This window comes from Budorcas taxicolor, chromosome 1 (genome assembly GCF_023091745.1).
Source record: "Budorcas taxicolor isolate Tak-1 chromosome 1, Takin1.1, whole genome shotgun sequence".
In the NCBI taxonomy this organism is placed as follows: domain Eukaryota; kingdom Metazoa; phylum Chordata; class Mammalia; order Artiodactyla; family Bovidae; genus Budorcas; species Budorcas taxicolor.
In genome coordinates, this window is record NC_068910.1 from 162194081 (window position 1) to 162216300 (window position 22220).

Consider the following 22220-nt stretch of genomic DNA (forward strand, 5'->3'; position numbering starts at 1 on the left):
CTCAATAAAGTATCTTGGAAGATTTTAATAATTCATAGAACTGTAAGGTTGATGGGATCTAAAGTGTCATCTAGTCTAGTTAATACTTTAAAGCTACAATTTCTCCATATCAACCCTAATTCATGGTTATCTAGGCTATATTAGAACCCCCGTGCTGGGGAACTTTAGGTGACCCATTTAACTTTGGATGGCTCTGATTGAAATCTCTCTTCTTGAAATTTTAAGCCCTTTTTCTTAGTTCCCGCATTGAATATCTACAAATTGAACAAATTAGGTATGACTCACAGTCTGTAATCCTAGTAGAAACATGTGTTTATTTTCTTTAAGGTAACAAATCCCCTTCAACTGGTGGGAAATGCATACTTAGTTATTATTCTTTATGCTTCCTCCATTCCAAAGGTGCGGAAAGATCTTAAGGCTGACATGGTGTGGTCATTTACTTCAGCATGGGGCTGTACTGCTCCAGGCAGCCCTTGGAGTTCCAGGGCTGAGGGTGCAAACTCATAGTTACTCTCTTCTGCTCTCTTCTCAAAGATGGCCTTGCCATCTCCTCCAGGCAAGACTTCTGCTCCATGCAGAGTCCCTCTGATCTCTACTTTTCTCAGTCTGAGGAAACTCACTCTCTTTTTTGGTACACCCCATGACACCATCTTCTCTTTGTTTCCTCTGGGAAATTCACCTAATTTCTTCAATGATTTTAGCTTTTATAAATGTCCAGAGGAAGCACTAGCATCAAATAACTTTAACTCTCTGTTCTGCGTAAGCTACTGAGGCAAAGAAATACCACAGGCTCAATGGTGTGTTTGAAATGGGAAAGGAAAAATAGAGAAAGAACAAACATAAATTAACCTTTCAATAAATAATCCTGCCATATGAACTTAAGCCTTGTGGCTCATGGAAGCCTTTGGACTCTCTTATGACTCTGCAATTTAGTCCAAGATGCCTCCGCATGATATAACTTTCTAAGACATTGTATAATGCTATCAGCTCCCAATTTGGGATGGTTTGCAGAGTTGTAGTTACACATATGTTTACTCTTAATCTCTACTTTATTCATAATAATAATTAAATTGCTGATTGTTTCCCAGCTGGATAATAGATTGAGCTGGCCCATGAGAGTACTGACAGTTAAAGATTAGCTCATTTGATTTATGGATTCAACAGAGATAAACCAAAGAGGAAATAATCCCTTTCCCCTCCTTCATGTGTGAATTGCAGAGGTTTTAATGCAGGCATATTTTAACAATGGTCTTTCCTTTTTTTTTTTTTTAAAGAGCAACAGCATTATAAGGTGAATATTGAGATGTGGAATTCTGTCTCTTTTATATTAGTAGAAAGTTATAAATTTTTTATTTATTCACAGATAATGAGTGTGTATATGGCAGCTACCCTGAAATTCCTTTGGAAGAAATGCCAGATGCAGATGGAGTAGCCGGCGCTCTGTCCCTCAGTATTCAAGAGCCATGCTCTCCAGCCACATCCAGTGAAGCGTTCACTCCGAAGGAGGGCTCTCCTTACAAAGCCCCAATCTACATCCCCGATGATATCCCCATTCCTGCTGAGTTTGAACTTCGAGAGTCAAATATGCCTGGAGCAGGCCTTGGAATATGGACCAAAAGGAAAATTGAAGCAGGTGAAAAGTTTGGGCCTTATGTGGGAGAGCAGAGGTCAAACCTGAAAGACCCTAGTTATGGATGGGAGGTAAGAAAATCTTTTGAGTTAATACATGTTTGTATATTAAGATGTATAAAGAAGAGATTACTTTTAAAAATGCCCATAATATAAGCAAATTCCATTTGTTGCAAAGTATCTTCAAATAGAGTTTTAAGGATGAACCTCTCTTACAATTTTCACTGCTTTATAGAAACAAAGTATTGCTTGAAAGTATGGCATGATAGAAAGGAACCCAGCTAATGAATGGTCAGAGGATAGTATCTTGAAAACGTATTAAAGGATACAAATATAGTTTTTAAATTAATATTTGGAAACATTAAACGTGGCCATCCCTAAGGTATGCGGCATAAGCAAACAGAATAGTCATATGGCATGTTTATTGTATTTTGTCTTTACTTTTTTGGCAAGTGGGCTTGGAAGATTGGAGGAAACATTTGTTTTCTGCATCTGGTAGCTTTGAGTTAATTTGGTTTTACTTTCATTCTACATGTTTATTTTGCTCTGTATTCTAATATATTTTCCCCCTCTTTTGGTCATCCCGATTTGATTATACATGTCTCCAGAATATGTGTACTGTACTGAATCTTGTGATGGTTATTGATATTCAGATTGATTTAATGAGTAATTCATGTATAAACATGGCAGCAAAAAGCAATATGAAAATCAGTTGCTAGCTTCAGCCATTCTTTTTTAGGGAACTCATCTGGAAATATGTAAGAAAGGGAAGTTATGTTCTTATTACAAAATCTAAATTAATTTTATTTTGATAAGGACAGGTGAACTAGTTATTCTCTTGAGTTTATAATTTTTGTACAAAATTAGTGTATATATATATATAATACATGTATATGTATATATATTTCCCACTTATGTTTATAACTTGAAAATTTTTGTGGTTATGTTACAGCATCATATTTTCTGGAATAGCTGACCTATATCTGAAAAACTTGTAGGTAATTTCTATATGGACAAGAAAGTGTTTTTTGGAGATATGATTGACCTCTGGTTTTACAGTTTCAGTTTGATAGAAGTCGGATAAACTAGATTTATTTTAGTATGTTCTCTTAATATTTATGGTCATTAATGGAATATCTGGTTAGCTTTTAAAATAGAAATAAATACACAGTGCCTTCAGGACTTAATTTCAAATTTTGTCCCTTTGCTTTATCTGTGTCCCCTTGTGAAATCTGCTCAAAATGCCATAATAAAAACAATTCTTATTCAAATTCTGAAATGCTAAAAGTTAAGATCCAGATTTGACATAATTATAATTGAGAAATCCTTCCTTAGTTTTGCTCTTGACCACAGCTCTGGTAACATGGTTAGCTACACTACTAGACGTGTCTATTGATAAGAGATTTTAAAAAAATCACTGTAGCATTAACTGATATGTGAGTTGAATACGTTTTAAACCAAATACGTACAAACTTTACGTCATTATTGTTCACCTTAAAATAATGGCTATAAACATTCCACTAATAAGTAACTCATTAACTCATTAAACTTTTATTACAAATCTCTAGAGTTAAACAACAAGTTCAGTACTGCTGGAGATTTTCCAGAGGCTTGGAATAAAACAAGACTTAATAATGAAATCATTTTGAAATTCCAGGGTTGGTAAATGCAGGTCTGTGCCTCCCTAAACAGGATACCTGTGGATTTGGGGATGAACCTGGTGATTCTGCATTTAGAGGAAATGTAAAAATAATTTTTTTCTCCTTGGAGTAAAATGTCTTCTGCACATACATGGGCAAGTGCTTACCCTGAGAAATGTGAAATAATTCTTTTCATTATGTCAAAATTGAGTTGTTTTGTTGCTTGGAATTCAAGATAATTTTATAACAAGTTCATGACTGTTTGCTACACACATCAACCATTTCCTCTCTGTCCATCAAGAATTCAGTTGATGGTCAATCCGGTGGTTTTCTTCACCACTTTAAAGGTTTCCCTTGTGTTTATTTTTTAAAAATAATTTTATTTATTTATTTTTGGCTGTGCTGGGTCTTCGTCACTGCACAGGTTTTTCTCTTATTGCGGCGAGCGGGGTTGCTGTCTACTTGTGGTGCCCTAGTGGGCTTCTCCGGAGAAGGCAATGGCACCCCACTCCAGTACTCTTGCCTGGATAATCCCATGGACGGAGGAGCCTGGTGGGCTGCAGTCCATGGGGTTGCTAAGAGTCGGACACGACTGAGTGACTTCACTTTCACTTTTCACTTGCATGCACTGGAGAAGGAAATGGTAACCCACTCCAGTGGTCTTGCCTGGAGAATCCCAGGGACGGGAGAGCCTGGTGGGCTGCCGTCTCTGGGGTCGCACAGAATCGGACACGACTGAAGCGACTTAGCAGCAGCAGCAGCAGCAGCAGGGGGCTTCTCACTGCAGTGGCTCTCTTGTTGCAGAGCACAGAGTCTGGAGTGTCTGGGCTTCAGTAGTTGTGGAACATGGGCTCAGGAGTTGTGGCTGTGGGCTCTAGAGCACAGGCTCAGTAGCTGTGGGTTGGTAAATGCAGGTCTGTGCCTCTTTAAACAGGATACCTGTGGATTTGGGGATGAACCTGGTGATAGTTCCGCATTTAGAGGAAATGTAAAAATAATTAGTTGCTTAGTTGCTTCATGGCATGTGAGATCTTTCCTGACCAGGGCTGGAATCCCTGTCTCCTGCATTGGCAGGCAGATTCTTACCCACTAAGCCATCAGGGAAGCCCTGTCCTTGCTTTTGAGAGTGTGGATTGTCTGTTCTAGATGTATTGTGAACCAAGCAAGAGCAAGGGCTTTTTTTTTTAATTTTTGGTGTAATTTTGGCAAAATTGTTATCCACAGAGGAACAGTTGGGTTCTTGACTTTAGTGTTTTCTTTGTTGTTTTTAATCTTACCCTGCTTAATACAAAATCCAATCATGATAAACCAAGGCACTTGCACAAAACTTCTGACCTACTCACATATGCTCTTTTAAATCATTCTTATGTCATATTTGCCCTCAACTATAGCTGATTTCCCTCCTGTTTGGTTGGACAGATAGTTTTGATTAACCAGTGTGGCTTCTTTTTCTGATATTGTTTCATTTTTAAAAATGATGAATTGAAGGAGAAAATAACCTCTTAGGCCAAAAAGAATAAACATGAATGGAGGAAATCCAGATTCATCCAGCAGTTATTCAGTGCTACTGTCCATCACATTCTGTACTAAATGTTTCCTTGAGAGAATCCCAGCCTATCAAAACTGAACAAGCCATTCATATCTCTAGTACTACCCTTGCTCTTTTCTGCCTATAAAATTCCCTTCCCTGTGCATTTCCTGTTTAATAAATTGGACTACCATCTGTCCGCCTGCTCAAGCTAAAAAATGGATCATCTTTGACTCTACTGTCTCCCACACCAACCTTATCTGATTTATAGTTCCTCTGTTCTTTCAAAGCCTCCATTCTTTGCACACACTGGTCTCCATACCTGGGAATCTCCTTTTCCTTCCTGTTCCTAGCAAGTTTATATCCATTCCCCAAGTTCTCTTCCATGTCATCATCCTTCATCCTCCTTTTAACAATTTGAAGTGAAGCCGCTCAGTTGTGTTCGACTCTTTGCCACCCCATGGACTGTAGTCTACAAGGCTTCTCTGTCCATGGAATTTTCCAGGCAAGAGTACTGGAGTAGGTTGCCATTTCCTTCTCCAGGGGATCTTCCCCACCTGGGGATCGAACCCGGGTCTCCCCCATTGCAGGCAGACGCTTTACCGTGTGAGCCACCAGGGAAACCCAAGTAACAATTTAGTACGCTTAAATTTTTTCTCACCATCAGTTCAGTTCAGTTCAGTCTCTCAGTCGTGTCCGACTCTTTGCGACCCCATGAATTGCAGCACGTCAGGCCTCCCTGTCCATACTAAAGAACATAGAGCATTTTGCACCATCCAAATTGTTTGCCTAGTTTCCCTAATAGAGCAATATTTCCATGAGAGCTGGCATGGCTGTTTCCTCTAAGTGCAATGTCTTGATGGTGTCCTATCTGTGGTGCCTGTGATGTTGTCCAACGCTAAGTATATTATTCAAAATAGTCAGGATTAGTCAACTCAGGCTGCTATAAATAATATACTATAGACTGGGTAGTTGAAATAACAGAAATTTATTTTCTCGCTGTTCTGGAGATTAGAAATGTGAGATCAAAATTTCAGCTGATTTTGTTCCTGGTGAGGACTCTCTTCCTGACTAGCAGATATTGTCTTTTTGCTGTTTTCACTTGTCCATTCCTAAGTGCATGAACATGCATACACACCCACAGAGAGAGAGAAAAGGAGAGAGAAAAGGGTGGTGGTTGATACACTCTGGTGTCCTTTCTTCTTTTAAGAACACTAATCCTATTGTGTCAGGACCCCACCCTTATGATCTCACTGAACTTTCAGTTCAGTTCAGTCGCTCAGTCATGTCTGACTCTTTGCAGCCCCATGAATTGCAGCACGCCAGGCCTCCCTGTCCATCACCAACTCCCGGAGTTCACTCAGACTCACGTCCATCGAGTCAGTGATGCCATCCAGCCATCTCATCCTCTGTCGGCCCCTTCTCCTCCTGCCCCCAGTCCCTCCCAGCATGAGAGTCAACTCTTCGCATGAGGTGGCCAAACTCCAAACTTTGGAGTTTCAGCTTTAGCATCATTCCTTCCAAAGAACACCCAGGGCTGATCTCCTTTAGAATGGTCTGGTTGGATCTCCTTGCAGTCCAAGGGACTCTAAACAGTCTTCTCCAACACCACTGAACTTTAATTATCTCTTAAAAGCTTCTCAGGTGGCATTAGTGGTAAATAACTTGCCTGCCAGTGCTAAGAGACACAAGTGACTTCCCTGGGTTCGGAAGATCCCCTGGAGGAGGCACGCAATTCATTCTACTATTCTTGTTTGGAGAATCCCATGGACAGAGGAGCCTGGTGGGCTATGGTCCATAGGGTTGCACAGAGTCAGACACGACTGAAGTAACTGTACATAAAGGCCCTATCAACAAATGTGGTCACATTGGGTGCTAATGGTCCAACATAAAGATTTAGGGGTGACTCAAACATTTAGTCTATAACACAGATAGTTAACGAATAACTGTTTAATAGCAAAATGAGTGAAAGAATGAAAGAATCAATGAGAGAAAGAATGAATGGATATAGGATTATGTTGCTCTGAAAGAGATGGCAAGGAGTGAGAGCTGAAGTCAGTCCATGGTATATCTAGAATCTGTATTTTATACATGTGGAATGAACTCTGCCACTACTCTATGATTCTAGTGAAACTACTTAAATAAAGTCAATAGGATCTTGCATTTTTATTTGATCTTGCATTTTATTTGATCAATGGGCTACTAATAACCAGTACATATCATTAGTTGTTATTAAAATTAAGTAAAGAGATATGATAGTCTCTTCAAAGAAAGTTTTTAAAAGAAAAAACTCAAAGATAGTACTGTATTAGAGCCCACCTCTTAGAGCCTTATTTAAATAATTTTTTTTAAGTTAAATGTTTTCTCAAGGAGGTACTTCAGGAAAATCAGTTCAGCTCAGTTCAGTCGCTCAGTTGTATCCGACTCTTTGCTACCCCATGAATTGCAGCACGCCAGGCTTCCCTGTCCATCACCAACTCCCGGAGTCCACCCAAACCCATGTCCATTGAGTCGGTGATGCCATCCAACCATCTCATCCTTTGTCATTCCCTTTTCCTTCCACCCTCAATCTTTCCCAGTATCAGGGTCTTTTCAAAAATGAGTCACTTCTTCGCATCAGGTGGCCAAAGTATTGGAGTTTCAGCTTCAACAATAGTCCTTCCAATGAACACTCAGGACTGACCTCCTTTAGGATGGATGGACTGGTTGGATCTCCTTGCAGTCCAAGGGACTCTCAAGAGTCTTCTCCAACACTACAGTTCAAAAGCATCAATTCTTCGGTGCTCAACTTTCTTTATAGTCCAACTCTCACATCCATACATGACCACTGGAAAAACCATAGCCTTGACTAGATGGACGTTTGTTGACAAAGTAACGTCTCTGCTTTTTAATATGCTATCTAGGTTGGTCATAACTTTCCTTCCAAGTAGTAAGCGTCTTTTAATTTCATGGCTGCAGTCACCGTCTGCAGTGATTTTGGAGCCCCCCAAAATAAAGTCAGCCACTGTTTCCACTGTTTTCCCATCTATTTGCCATGAAGTGATGGGACCAGATGCCATGATTTTAGTTTTCTGAATGTTGAGCTTTAAGCCAACTTTTTCACTCTTCTCTTTCACTTTCCGCAAGACGCTCTTTAGTTCCTCTTCACTTTCTGCCATAAGGGTGGTGTCATCTGCATATCTGAGGTTATTGATATTTCTCCCAGCAAGCTTGATTCCAGCTTGTGCTTCTTCCAGTCCAGCGTTTCTCATGATGTACTCTGCATATAAGTTAAATAAGCAGGGTGACAATATACAGCCTTGATGTACTCCTTTTCCTATTTGGAACCAGTCTGTTGTTCCATGTCCAGTTCTAACTGTTGCTTCCTGACTTGCATACAGGTTTCTCAAGAGGCAGGTCAGGTGGTCTGGTATTCCCATCTCTTTCAGAATTTTCCACAGTTTGTTGTGATCCACACAGTCAAAGGCTTTGGTGTAGTCAATAAAGCAGAAATAGATGTTTTTCTAGAACTCTCTTGCTTTTTTGATGATCCAGCGGATGTTGGCAATTTGATCTCTGGTTCCTCTGCCTTTTCTAAAACCAGCTTGAACATCTGGAAGTTCACAGTTAATGTATTGCTGATACCTGGCTTGGAGAATTTTGAGCATTACTTTGCTAGCGTGTGAGATGAGTGCCATTGTGCAGTAGTTTGAGCATTCTTTGGCATTGCCTTTCTTTGGGATGGGAATGAAAACTGACCTTTTCCAGTCCTGTGGCCACTGCTGAGTTTTCCAACTTTGCTGGCATATTGAGTTGTAGCACTTTCACAGCATCATCTTTCAGGATTTGAAATAGCTCCATCACCTCCACTAGCTTTGTTTGTAGTGATGCTTCCTAAGGCCCACTTGACTTCACATTCCAGGATATCTGGCTCTAGGTGAGTATGAGTGATCATACCGTCATGATTATCTGGGTCATGAAGATCTTTTTTGTACAGTTCTTCTGTGTATTCTTGCCACCTCTTCTTAATATCTTCTTTTTTTCATATTTTAAAAATATAAATTTATATATTTTAATTGGAGGTTAATTACTATACAGTATTGTAGTGGTCTGCTTCTGTTAAGTTTGTATTTTATAGAAACAGGGTATTTTTGAAAATATGATTTATAGATCAATATATATAAATTAAGCTATAGACATAAAAAACATCATTTGTATAATTTTCTCAAACCAGTACTGATTTAATAAGGAAGATCTTTAAAAATGATATTAGAGTTTGGCAGTGATTTCTACCTTGCAAAGCCTAGAATTTGTCTCTAACAAAAAGATTTTCAAAGACTGGGGTAGTGCTTAAATTGTCTCTAGGAGTCAAGTCTGGAATACTTTTCTTAGGTTCAGAACTTTACCAATTGAGTGAAGAATAATTTTAAAAATTCTGTTGGCTCAAGTTCGATTTTCTTGTATTTCTTCTAAGGATGATCAATACGTGATAGCACAGAAATTGCTTGGCAGAATAGAAGGGAGCAGGCTTCTTGAGGGAGACTTTCCAGCTCAAATCCTCTTCAAGGTCTGTGTTCTAGTTGGATGATTTGGGAAAAGTTACTAAATCAGCTGTCTCTCAGTTTATTTCTATGTCAGAGGGTGATAATGATTGTACTTATCCAATTAGGGTTGTTGTGAAAATAAAATGTGACATTGTGTGTCAAAAGTCTACCAAAGAGCCTTCCATGTGGCACAAGAGCTTAAGAAAGGTGAAAAAGGAACAAAACTTTGGCTAAAGCATAGGTCTAGTCCAGGGTCATTGGATAGGGCAAAAGCCATTTATATTTTATCTATTGATTTTCATAAACAATTTTTCTTTCTCCCACTTCTTGTTTCCTAGAAATTCAGTTACTTCCAGGATGGTCTGAATTTGTTTGAAAAGGAGACACTGATGGCTTCCTAGTTAACCTTTAAAACAAGGATTGTGGAGAGATCCATAAATTTCTTTTAAGCCGAAAAATAATTTGGGTGGAACATTTTTTTAATAGTGAAATGGGTCATTAGAAAAAGGGGGTGAAGTTTTGTTTCTCTGGAATATTGCCATTTAGCACATTTTCTTTGCCTGTATTTTTGTCATTGGCCATCATAAAACTCTCCAAGTAGATGTAGGTTCGTGTACCTCTGAGTTGCCAAATCCTCTATTCTATCTGTCTCACCCAGAATTGCTGTAGATTACTTTGATTGGTTAAAATGCAGTGTATGAACTTGGCTTTTTGTTTGCTCCCCTCAAACATATACCTATTCAGTCATAGAAAAATAATGACATGAGTGGATAGTAAATTTTTCTTATGTTCCGTTAAATAGATGGGAAGGAATAGTGGAAAGAGATTTTACTGGAGTCAGAAATTCATTAAATAATTTTGATGCAGTGCTTTGACAGTACATTATATTCTAGCCATGCAGTCCTGAAATGTGATATTACAATGAATGTGTGCCTCTCTAGATCATTTTAAAAGAAATAGTTCTCACGTTTGTAAGTTTGGTTTTGAGTCCTGCAGCGAAGCCTTACCCATTGAAACATGAAATCTATATGTTAACTGAAACATGAGTATCCATTAAAGCAACAACAGCATCAAACTTTCAAGATACCTAACGACTGAGTTTAGAGTCAGGAGCTGACAATCAAATAATGTATGTTTGATAATAAAGAAGAATGGGGTAATTTGGGATTTTAGATATATGTACCAGGTATCTGAATGGCAATATTTCTCACCTATTTCTTTCTAGGTCTGACTGGGCCCAAAATGAATTTTCTCTGGTTTGGCATTGATTTCAGAGAAAATGATTATTCATTAAGGAGAAAGCAAGTTCACCTGACAAGTTGCATATCTTAAAGCTGGATAACTAAGAAATGAAGACCTTTGTCTTAATAATTCTGAAATGAATGGATTCCAATATAATTATTATTTCACCAATTATCCCAAAGGGTATCTTTAATAGGAAGTAGGAAAGGAAAATGTAATTTAATAATGAATGTATATCATAAAACCTTATATTACAAAGTATTAAGTTTTTAAAATATTATTTATAAGCTGACAAATACAGTTTGGATATTCAGTTTTACTATGTGATGAATTAAGAAGTGAGGAAATGCCAAGAGAAAAAGTGAGGCTTACTTAGTGCTACCCGGCACATGACTGTCATTGGAACCCAAGGAGATATTATGTATTCTCTTAGAATATAATGAAATGAAGAAAGAAAAGAATGTACAATTTATTTTATTTATTTTATCCTATAAGAATACATAGCAGAGACTAAATCTTGCATTGTTAAAAGAAAATAGAAGTCTACTCTCCTGAAGTACCAGGAACTACCCCTGGTTTTGACCTAGGCTCAAGGGGGATCTCTCTTTTTTTGGTGAAAACGTCAGAATCGCATTACCCCTACTCACATACACTATGTCATCTTATTCCTTCTTTCATGAAAGATGTTGATGAAGTTGAGCATGTCTACTCATCTTATTGCTGTTTTGACAGCCTCTCATACTTCCAAAGTGTAGCCAAAGATATATGCAAGTCTGATATCAGGTATTTTTAAAAGTTCCCCCAAATGTCGAGAGTCTTTTGTTTTACTCTGCTTGCCTTGGTGATCAATTAGAATTTGCAGAAGTCATTCATTTTTCAAAAGCATATTGGGTGATTTTCTTCTAATTACAAGTATTATCTCACAAAATGGACTCAAATGAATTTCTTATTTGTTCACCCACACATCTGCATGATTATTGCTTCCCTTTTTTGTTGCTAGTTCAGTTCAGTCACTCAGTCATGTCTGACTCTTTCCGACCCCATGAATCGCAGCACGTCAGGCCTCCCTGTCCATCACCAACTCCTGGAGTTCACTCAGACTCACGTCCATCGAGTCCGTGATGCCATCCAGCCATCTCATCCTTGGTCGTCCCCTGTTGCTAAGTCAGTAGTAAAACTCATGGGTTTAAAAAATGAAATGTTCAAGAAAGATCCTCTTTTAAGAGACTTGACAATTGACTCCAGGATTTGGTCAGTCCAGGGGCAGAGATTCTTTGTAAGGCTTTGTTATTCTAGAACACATAGAAGTTGGGACCACTGCATAGGACATTCTGTTCTCTAAGCTTCTCCCTCAAGGATAAATTAGGAAGCAGAGAAAAGTAGTAAGGAGTAGCTGATTCAGATCTGTCTTAGAAGGATAAAAAACTTGGTAAGCTTCTTTGCTCCCTAGTTTGTTTAGGGTAGTAATATGGAGAGACTTGGTTCAAATAATGATAAATTGATGCTATGGAGACGTGTGGACACTGAGAGGATTGTACACTGTTTCATTTGAGCAATACATAAAAATTTTATTAATGTAGCATCGTAGCTTCTCAAAGTTTTTTACATTGATAGAATCATATAACAATTTTGATGAAGTCCTCCTTTTTATGTATCTTTCAAGAAATTAAAAATGAATTATTATTTCAGCTAATTACTGAAAATTTAGCAAACAAATACTATCCTCATTTTTCCTCTCTTACATCTTTTGGACTTCCTGTGATGCGGCTGAAGCTGCTGCTGCTGCTGCTATTGCTAAGTTGCTTCAGTCGTGTCCAATTGAGGTTAGGTCAAATATTGTATACTTCTTAAGAATATTTTCTCATGGTAATTAGTAGAATTGTCAAGCCAAAAAAAATCACAGAGAGCAAGATGTAGACAGTCATCATCATGACAAAGAATGATAAAAAACATCATGTGTGTTTGGAGCAAATATATACCCACAGCTACCTGTTAGGTTGTCCTTTCTTTCAAGTCGATATTTGATATAACAAGAATTTAGTATAACAGAGAGTTTTCATAGTACCTTTGTTATAAAGGGACTTTTGCTTGTACTGACAGAAGGTGAACAAACATTACAGAGAAATCGCCTGCTTCACTGAGCAGCTCCCCACCACTGTGTGAGTCCTGTGACCACTGCTGAGTCCATGTGACCAAAGGAGCAAGTCTCAGAGATGTCTTCTCAGAGGAACATTCGTGGCCAGGAATAAGACATGCAGATTCAAAAACAATGAAAAGTTTATTCTAGGATTGTTGGTCATTAGCTCTTTTACTCTTTCAATATCTCAGGCCTCCAGCAGGTGCTTCTTTCAAACACTCTCTCCTTTTAAACACCATCCTCATAATTGCCACCCCGTCTCTTATATATATATGTATGTGTGTGTGTGTGTATGTGTGTACTTATATATGGAGATAAAGCAGGCAGGGAGAGAGGCTGCTTCAGTCATGTCCTACTCTTTTTGTGACCCTATGAACTGTAGCCCGCAGGTTCCTCTGTCCATGGGATTCTCCAGACAAGAATACTGGAGTAGGTTGCTATGCCCTCCTCTAGGGGATCTTCCAGACCCAGGGATTGAACCGTTGCCTCTTGCAGCTCCTGAATTGCCAGGCTGGTTCTTTACCATTAGCCTACCAGGAAAGCCCTCCATTCCAGTATTACCTAGTAAAGGTTGCCTAGTATCTGGATTTGGTTGATAAACAAAGACCCAGCCCTTGATCCAGGAAAAAGACGCCTCCCTCCCTGGGGCCAGGATGGGCAGAGGATGATGATTATAGATGCCTCTGCTCTGAAATCTCTTTTATTCCTGCCACACCTGCACTTGGAGTTTTCCTCATGCACAGGAAAATGCATGTATTTTCTGTGGCTATGATTCTATTCTCTATGACTTGTATTAATATCACCTGCAACCAGGGGCCAAGATCTGACAGAGCTGGACACTTGAGCCTCCTTTTCAACGGGCTGGCAGTGGTGTCTTCCTCTGGCGCTGCAACTGACCGCCCAGGCTTCCCAGGTGTGCACGGTGCCGCACAGAAGCCTCGAGTGCTTGGTAGTCACAGGTGTGGATGATTTGTTTTTTCTTTTTTCATTTGTTTAGATTCTTGCGGTAGGAATTCAGCAGGTGTGTGACAGCAGCCTTGAATCTCCACCCTGTCACAGAGGCCAGCTGCCTTCCAAAAAAAAAAAATATGTTCTTGTTGGTGCTGCAACACTGTCAGCCTAAATCCTTGTTTTCCTGGAAACCTCACCCAAGGGCAAGACTCTGCCTAACCAATGAGTTAGGGTAAGTTCATCTCAATAGATGAGCAAGAGTCTCCTTATATGAACCTGGTCTACAAGCAGGAGCAGGTTATCTGGCTCCGCCCTTCTGGATTTTGCTTCATTTTTTTTTTCTAACTTGAGCTGGTATTCCAAATACAAGGATATAGAAAACCCTGGACTTGGTTTTCAGAAAGATATAAACCATGCTGGGATGCTTTTGTTGACGTATACATTTCTGCCTCTGTGACTGAGACTAAATATAGGCTCACAGATGGAGCGTGGCTCTGTGTGGAGTTACCAGCCATCTCCTCAGGAAGTCACAAATCCTGGGATCCAGTCGGGTCAGTGTAGGGCAAAGTCACCTTGGAGAGTATCCCAGACCATGTCTAGCTTTAGTGAAGGGTGGGGGAGGCTAGCTACAGTAACACTTAGGAACCAGATCGTTAGAGAAAGAGGCAACCAAGAATTACTGCTGTCAGAACGTCAACATGTGGGGCTAGGCCATTCAGCCATTCCGTCTCTTCACCCTGTTTGAAGATTTGTATTATAGCTTCTCTTGGCTAGGTGACTGTATCTAAAGGGATAGATGGTGGTGGTGGTTTAGTTGCTAAGTCGTTTCAGACTCTTGGAACCACATGGACTGGAGCCCACCAGGCTCCTCTGTCTGTGGGATTTCCCAGGCAAGAATACTGTTGTGGGTTGCCATTTCCTTCTCCACGGGATCTTCCTGCCCCAGGACCTGAACCTGTGATCCACCACACACCTTAGATTACCCAGTTTCCCTTCGTCACAGACCCTTCCCCGGGTTTTTCTCCTAGAATTAAGCTTGGAGTTTATTTGATGTTGTTTTCACTTGTGTACACATAGTATAGGTGGGGATTTCAGAGGCAGGGGGAGGCCACACAGTAACTGACCTTTTGGGCCCCGAATACCTCTCTGAACATAGACACTGGTCATCTATTCCCTTACATAACACAATGCAGTGATGACACATGTCAGAGGGGCATTTATCTCGAAGGGCTGCAGAGGGATCTGTAAATCAGCTTGGGGAAAAAGGGGTGCTGTGTGTGAGGATCATGTAGTCAGTAGACCAGGCTTTCATCCTGCAATGTAATCTTTGACAATGCAGATATTTCTGTTAACATACATTTGATGTATCAGTACTCACTGGAGAGAACTGATTGTCATAATCCAGAGCAGTAAATATTAAACATCTTAAGCCATTAAAGCTAGTTTACAGCTGCTTTCTTTTTGTAGTGACATTTCATATGTTTATCTCTAGCTATCATTAATATATTATTTTAATCTCTTAAAGAGACGATAATTTAATTTCTTGAGAATCTAGTTCTTCTATAGTAACAAATAAGTGATATTAAAACCCTTACACTGCACTCCAAGGTTGAGAGTGATCAGTCATATGTCCAGCATTTGATTAGAACTTACTTTGTATCCAAGTCAATGTCCCCTTAAGAGATGAGGAAGGATTAAAAATAGCTCTGTCACCCAATGGATGATACTCAAAACGAAAAAGAATTATCATTGTGTTTAATAAGAGAACTGACAAGCAATCATAATTCTTTCCATTAAGTAAATATGTTAGAAAAATTTATTATGAAATGACACATTATGCAAGCCAGGAATCAAAGATGACATCCTTGCATTAAATACAGTGGATGCCATTAAGGAAAACAGTCAATATGTCACCAAGCCACAGCCTGTAAAAATTAAATTGATTTGGTAAATGTAAGTAAGATAGATCTGTTTGCTTTCATCATCAATTTTGAGTGGGTGAACAGGTGATGTCACCAACCTGGGAGCGATAAAGATGCAGGACCGTCTGGAAAGGCAGGTGATGAATGGGCAACTGCTTTTGGATAGTGACAGTGCTGTGGTACTTTGTCACTTGGGATGCAGTACTTAATAACTTTTCAATACCATCATAATAAATTTCACTGCCTTATTAATATAGAAATGGTGAGTTATTACCACGATGGTGAGTGTAAATAACTGGAGATGCAGCCGTCAAGAGCTGATTGTTTGGGCATGTTTCTTTAAGCAACACAGTTGACTCATGATAATCAACCTATGTCTATACCAGTAGAGTTTATTGCACTTGTCAAAGGAAAAAGTAGTATTATTCAAAATTATACAAAGTCGTAATAAACAAGTTTAATATATTATCAGACTTTTCATGTAAGTTTCCAAACACAAGGCAGTAAATCATTTTTAATAATGTCCTTTCATGTAAAAAAATGTTCTTATACAGTAATAATGTCCTTTCCTAACTATTAACTAAACAGTTGACTTCTTTGTATGTGTTTTAAAGGGGATTTTTATTTGTACTTTTCAATCATTTTCTTTTGCAAATAAAGAGTGCAAGCAGGAACCTTAGAACGTTTCATTAACAAGCTCCAAAGTTGCTGAGTACAGACCGTGTCACACATTTCCATTTTAATTGAACAGATGTACTTAAGAGTAAACCACAGCAAACGAAGTACAGACAAAATTATAAACACGTGTCACTGAGAAGCAGGCAGGAAAGAGCCTCTGATGAGCATCTGTGTGTATTTTATGAAGCCAAGGACTGCCACTTCATAAGTTTGTCACTGATGTCTCCAGCTTAATGAGGAGAAACAAAATATGGAGATAGGTGTAAGTTGAAGATGAATTACTAGATCAATCACTTAGCACCATTCAGGGTATCTGCCATTGTGCAGTGGGAAAATAATTAGATCTGGGATGCTGTGCTTATTTATATAGTGGCTGTTCAATCTGGGATGGAATATGGAAAACTTCCTCTTTCACGTCACCGTGGTCTTTATATTGTTTCTTGGCCAGGCTGACTTTTAATTCTGACATTGTCTTTCGGGCTGCAGTCTGCCAGCCTCTTAAATGAAATGCCTCTCCACCATTTCTATTACTGCTGAAAAGAGAGCCAGCAGTCTATTAACAGGCAATAAAGTTCAGGAAGCCCAGGACTCATTTCTTGGGTCAGAGGTGAAAATTGCATAAGAAATGAAACAAAGGTGGGCCTTGATCGCTCAAGAAGCTGCACCAGAAAGAACACACGTGCTGTTCGCCAGAAGTCTCCCACTTAAAGGGAAAGGAATAATCGTAATAATGTTGGCCGATGGAGTTAAGTACTCAGTTGAGAGAAATTATATCAATCTGACAAATATAGCCTTCACAGGAGATAAAGTCTCTAATGACCTTAAATGCATATATTTATCATTTAATTCAACAAGCCAATTCCCTTGGGCTTACGACCAACGACATTTCCCCTAAAGTTTAGAAATTTTTTACCAGGCCAGAGAATAATGGCCATTTGTCAGAAGGCTCCAAAGCTCAACGCAGTTGGAAGCAAAGAACAGGAGAAGGGGGGGAAAAGGCTAATCGAGTCTTTCCACCTCAGAGAATATTAATACCAAGTTTTATTGATGCAGGGGCTGCAGTATTTTGTGGCCGAACAGTAGGTGGCAGACACTGTAGTGAAGAAATGGGGAAATTTTAATCTAAGCAATTTTCATCTGATTTCATTAACTTCCAAATATGTTGCCTTTGTGCACAGTGCATTACTTTGCAGGAAAAAAAAGGAAGGCTAAATAATTAGGAAATGCGCTAGTTACATGTGGAAAACTCAAAAGGATTCAGCAGAAATAGAAGCAAAAGTTCTAACATTTCATCAGGTAAAGTGTGTGTGAAACAGGAAAGCCCGAGGAATAAAGGGACCCTTGTGTCGGGTGGGCTTTTCCTCACTGTTATTCTTGGTCTCGACTTGATGAAGTGTATTAGTGATATGCACGAAGCCCTGCGACTCCTGTATCTCCCTTTGTGATTGCGTCCTTGCCTTTGTTCATGCTGTCAGTCAGTTGTTCTTTCTCTTGGGCAGCCACGTTGGTAACCACAGGATCTACTTGCAAAGAGATTTCTGTAAAACCATATTATCCTTCAGCCCGGACTCCTTCTCCCCACCCCCCTTCCCTCAACAATCTGCCCATTCATGTGGCGTGGCTCCCTGGCTTGCTTCTTTGTCATCTGTCTAGTGGTTTGTGTTTCGGTGAGGCCTTGCAAGATATTGGAAGGAACACTGACCTGGGTTCCTGGAACCATAGGTTCTTGCCCCAACTTGGATTTAGGACCTGGAAAAGTCACCTGACTTTCTCCTCCGAGGTCTCTCTGAGGTCTAGAGGAGCTCTGACTTTGAGTTTCTGAATGCTGTCTCAGACACCCGCTCCTTACTTCTTATCCTCCCGCATGTGCTCTATGTCATTAAACTTTAGGAGGTTTTGTTTCTATGCGGGCACATGCACCCTGGGAAGGATACAAACTAAGTTCAATTACGTAGAAAACAGATGCTTGTTGAACAATTTCTCTTGTATTGAAGCAGTATAATTGTGTTTTGTAAACATGAAATCAAAGCACATTTGATATGTATTTCTCTTTTTGGAATTGATATTTTCATAATGAAAGTAGCTTAAAACAAAAGCCTTGTTTTGAAAGGAAGTGAAGAAATGGGTAAGTTGGTTAGAGAGAAGATTCTATACCTAGACATCTTTGAAAAGATACAGGTATAAATTTCATCCTGTCCCTGGGGTATGACTTAGTTCAGCCTCAACAGTATACTAAGGCATTGTTAAAAAAATATCAATCATTTGGTCCTCTCCAATAGAACACAAGTATCATGGGCTTGTCTCTGAAAAACGGTGGCAGTGTAACCTAGGACCTGCCCAGGGCACTGGGTCTAAAGACAAATGAACTTGGTTTAAGCTCTCTGCCACTTACTAACTTTGTGACCTTGAACAAGTACTAAGCCACTTTCGGTTTCAGTTTTCTCGTCTGTAAAATGGTAGTAGCAACAGGATCTTCCTGGTAGGATTTTTTTTTTTTTTTTGGTAATGATTGACACGACTGAGCAACTTCACTTTCACTTTTCACTTTCATGCATTGGAGAAGGAAATGGCAACCCATTCCAGTGTTCTTGCCTGGAGAATCCCAGGGACGGGGGAGCCTGGTGGGCTGCCGTCTATGGGGTCACACAGAGTCGGACATGACTGAAGTGACTTAGCAGCAGCAGCACCATAACTCTCCCGATGTATTCTTCCTTCGAAGGGCCCTCTCTTCTCTTCATTCTTCCTAATCTTCCTTGGCCCTCCACATTCCCAGACTCTTGCAAACTCTGCCCCCTCAGGTTTTATCTAGATAGTAATGAGGCTGGTTTTCTCTGCAGATAGGTTGACCTCTTCTGTGGATTTGCAGGAGATTTAGGTGTGCTTTTATTAGTTCATGCTCTTTTTTGATGAGGACAGTGGTGGTGTCCTTTCTAAATAACCAAAGGACAAACACACTTTTTGCTAAGGTGGCGATGTCTCATCTTAAATGAAGACAGCATACCCTGCCTATTCACCAAACTTTGACCTTGTTAATAAGAAATAACAACTAGTCATCTTGTTGAATTTGCTTTCTTCCTGGGCCCTGTGGCATCAGTGGAATTCCTCATTAAGTGAGAATGGCTCTGAGAACAATGTCATAACTAAATATATTAACTGTATGGCAGTAGTGATGTTTTAGATGAGTGGAGACACATATCCTAATCTTTTTGTATATGTTGTTATTACATTTTTTAATATTGTCATTTATTTATTCTTAAATTTTTGTAAAATTTTACTTGGTAGGTCAGTGGGGTCCTGAGAATTTCTGGGCAGAAATTTGGAGATCAGACTCTGTAGAAGACCCAGTATAATTTCTCATATGTAAAATATTACTGTTCCCTGTTACCTCTGAACATTCTGAATGTAAGAAGCAACAAAACTTTGTTTGTTTGTTTCTCACAAAGAAATACCAAAATATGTGTTTTTGGAAACTGGGGGTAAGCTTTTTGACTCATGGGATATTAGAAAGCTAAGTTGCTCAGTTATGTCTGACTCTTTGTGACCCTTTCGACTGTAGCCTATCAGGCCCTGCTGTTCATGGGATTCTCCAGCAAGAATACTGGAGTGGATTGCCATTTCCTCTTCCAGGGGGTCTTCCCAACCCAGGGATCAAACTCACGTCTCTTATGTCTTCTTCATTGGCAGGCAGGTTCTTTACCACTAGTGCCACCTGAGAAGCCCCATTAGAAGCACATACTTAATTCTTTGGTTGAGGATTTACAGCTGAAAGTAACAATAGCCCAAAGTTGAGTTTGTCCAGGTATGGGTAGAAACTTTTTCAAGGAAGGCTTGTAGGGTGGACCAATGGTAGTGGCCTCTGCTTCCCTGGAGCTCAGCTATCTTCTCCCTTCAGTTCTCCTGACTATTATAACCTCATGTTAATGTCTTTTAACTTCCACAGCATGGACTTAATTGTCAGCGCACTGGCATATACTAATGATTCTTTCTTCATACAAACTCTGCTATATCCTAGGATCTTTTTTCATGTGGGGCCTCCACTGAGAACAATCTGGATTTAGTAATAGACTTAATTGGAAGGTTTAATAAGAAGTTAGGACTTTGTTTTCTTTTTTTAACTTGGGGAAGGCAGTAATCTCAAGAAAACCAGATGTGAATTTGATTTTAACAAGAGAATTTTCACTTTCCTTGTACCCTCCAAAGCATGGGAATTCTCCTTTGAAGATGTTAATTCTATAAGAGTATTGTCAGCAGTATAAAGGTTGAAGAATAGTTGAGTTTGCCTATAGATAAGCCAGACTGAAAAATATGGAAAGTAGTACTTGATGAAATCATGAATTGTTATGATTTGAATTACACAGCTCCATATGGACTCCTGAACATTGATTTGTCTGGAACATTATGAAGGGTATTATAGTGAGGAGGGAGGTATACATATATGTATATAATGTCACTTGGTGAACTTGACTCAAAAAGTGCTCATTTGAGGTTTGATTCTTTACTCAACCACCATAACAGATTGATAGAGACATGATCTCCAATCGGCTTTAGTTTCTGCTCTGCAAATCTTCCATGAACCTCACTGAGAGTCTAAAATGTGGTTGTAAAGTATGATTGAAGAGTTTGAATTTCTATGTACAGTCCAGCTAAGCACCTCAGAAGAAACATCATTTTGCCTTATATTTCTGTGTGATAGGATGAAAGGTACTGTAATTAGGTAAAGTAACACTTAAAATATTAGGACTTTAAATCAAGAAAGTGAGAATTGTGATGTGATATGATATGGACATGGATAGAGCTGGGGGATTAGTTAATTCTACTACAGCAAGAAAGATGAAAAAGAAGCACTAACTGCCACAAAATGATATTAGAATTCACTACCCAAGACGGGTGAGATTGAAAATATGGCATAAATCAGGGGGTATTTCCATTATCAGTTGCCCCTCACTGAGGCCTTGTCAGCTGTGAATTTGTCTGTCATTTGAAAACTGCTGTTATTTTCAGCCTCTTTGTAACTTTTATAAGTTTTATTCTAGTCTCATGAAAAAGTTTATCTGTGTTTATTCTCTCACACATTGATTTCTGTTCATGTTAGTCTAGACCCCAAATACTTCCTCCCTGTGAGACTCCTGAGTTTAGAAGTTTAGGCAGAAAGACTACATTTGTGCAGTTCCTTTCTGTCTTCTTTTCCTGGATCTCTAAATCCATCCACCATATTGGTCTTCTGTTTAGCATAAAGAACAGGTGATTTTCTGTGGCTCCCGGCAAAGCACATTCTCCTTGAAGTAATAATACAGTATCTAATACAGAGCCACTCACAGGCAGATTACAAAAAGGTCAGAGAAAATTATGTAGTAATGAAAACTGGTCCATCTAGCTTTTTAAAAATGAATGACCCTGTATTTTTAGGAAGAATGAAAACATCTATTAATACAAGTTTTTTGATCACTGAGATTGTCAGAAACCTTGCCCTTTATCCTGAAGTGCCATTGTGTTAGTGTCAAAATGTAAAAATAATAAACAGCTGACATTTTAGGCACAGACTAAACACAAGCGAATGACACTACGTTGAAGCTCTTGAAAGAGTTACAAGATGATGATATGCCAAAGGAAGTGAGGACTAGGCGCAAAATCTTTTATTCACAGTAGAGGAATTGACAGTGTCGGCGTTGTTTACCCAGTTTTTCCATTAGGAGGGGTTTTACTTCAGTGGAAAATTGTTTTTCAGTTTGGATTTATATAAAGTATTATGAGGAGGCAAAAGATAATATGTGGCTCCAAAATGCATCCTTATTTTTGCTCATTACTAATTAATCGATATGTTAACTCCACAGGCATGTCCTGTGTGTCCCAGAAGTGGAGGACAATGTAACCCATGCCAGCTTTCTTTCCCCTCCCCTCTTCCCTTGCCTGTCTTTCTTCCTCTTTCCCTCTTTATTTCCCCTTGTTTTCTTTCTTTTTTTTTCTTGCCCT

General features: G+C 39.2%; 1 protein-coding gene across 1 annotated transcript in view; it reads left to right on the top strand.

Moving 5' to 3' along the window:
• The first annotated feature begins 1371 nt into the window (after positions 1 to 1371).
• MECOM (MDS1 and EVI1 complex locus) overlaps positions 1372 to 22220 on the top strand; it is a 326761-nt gene continuing 305912 nt past the window's right edge. The window contains exon 1 of the mRNA XM_052638028.1: positions 1372 to 1701. Coding sequence (XP_052493988.1) covers positions 1411 to 1701 — 291 coding nt within the window. The 5' untranslated portion in view covers positions 1372 to 1410. The remainder of the gene's footprint in view (positions 1702 to 22220) is intronic.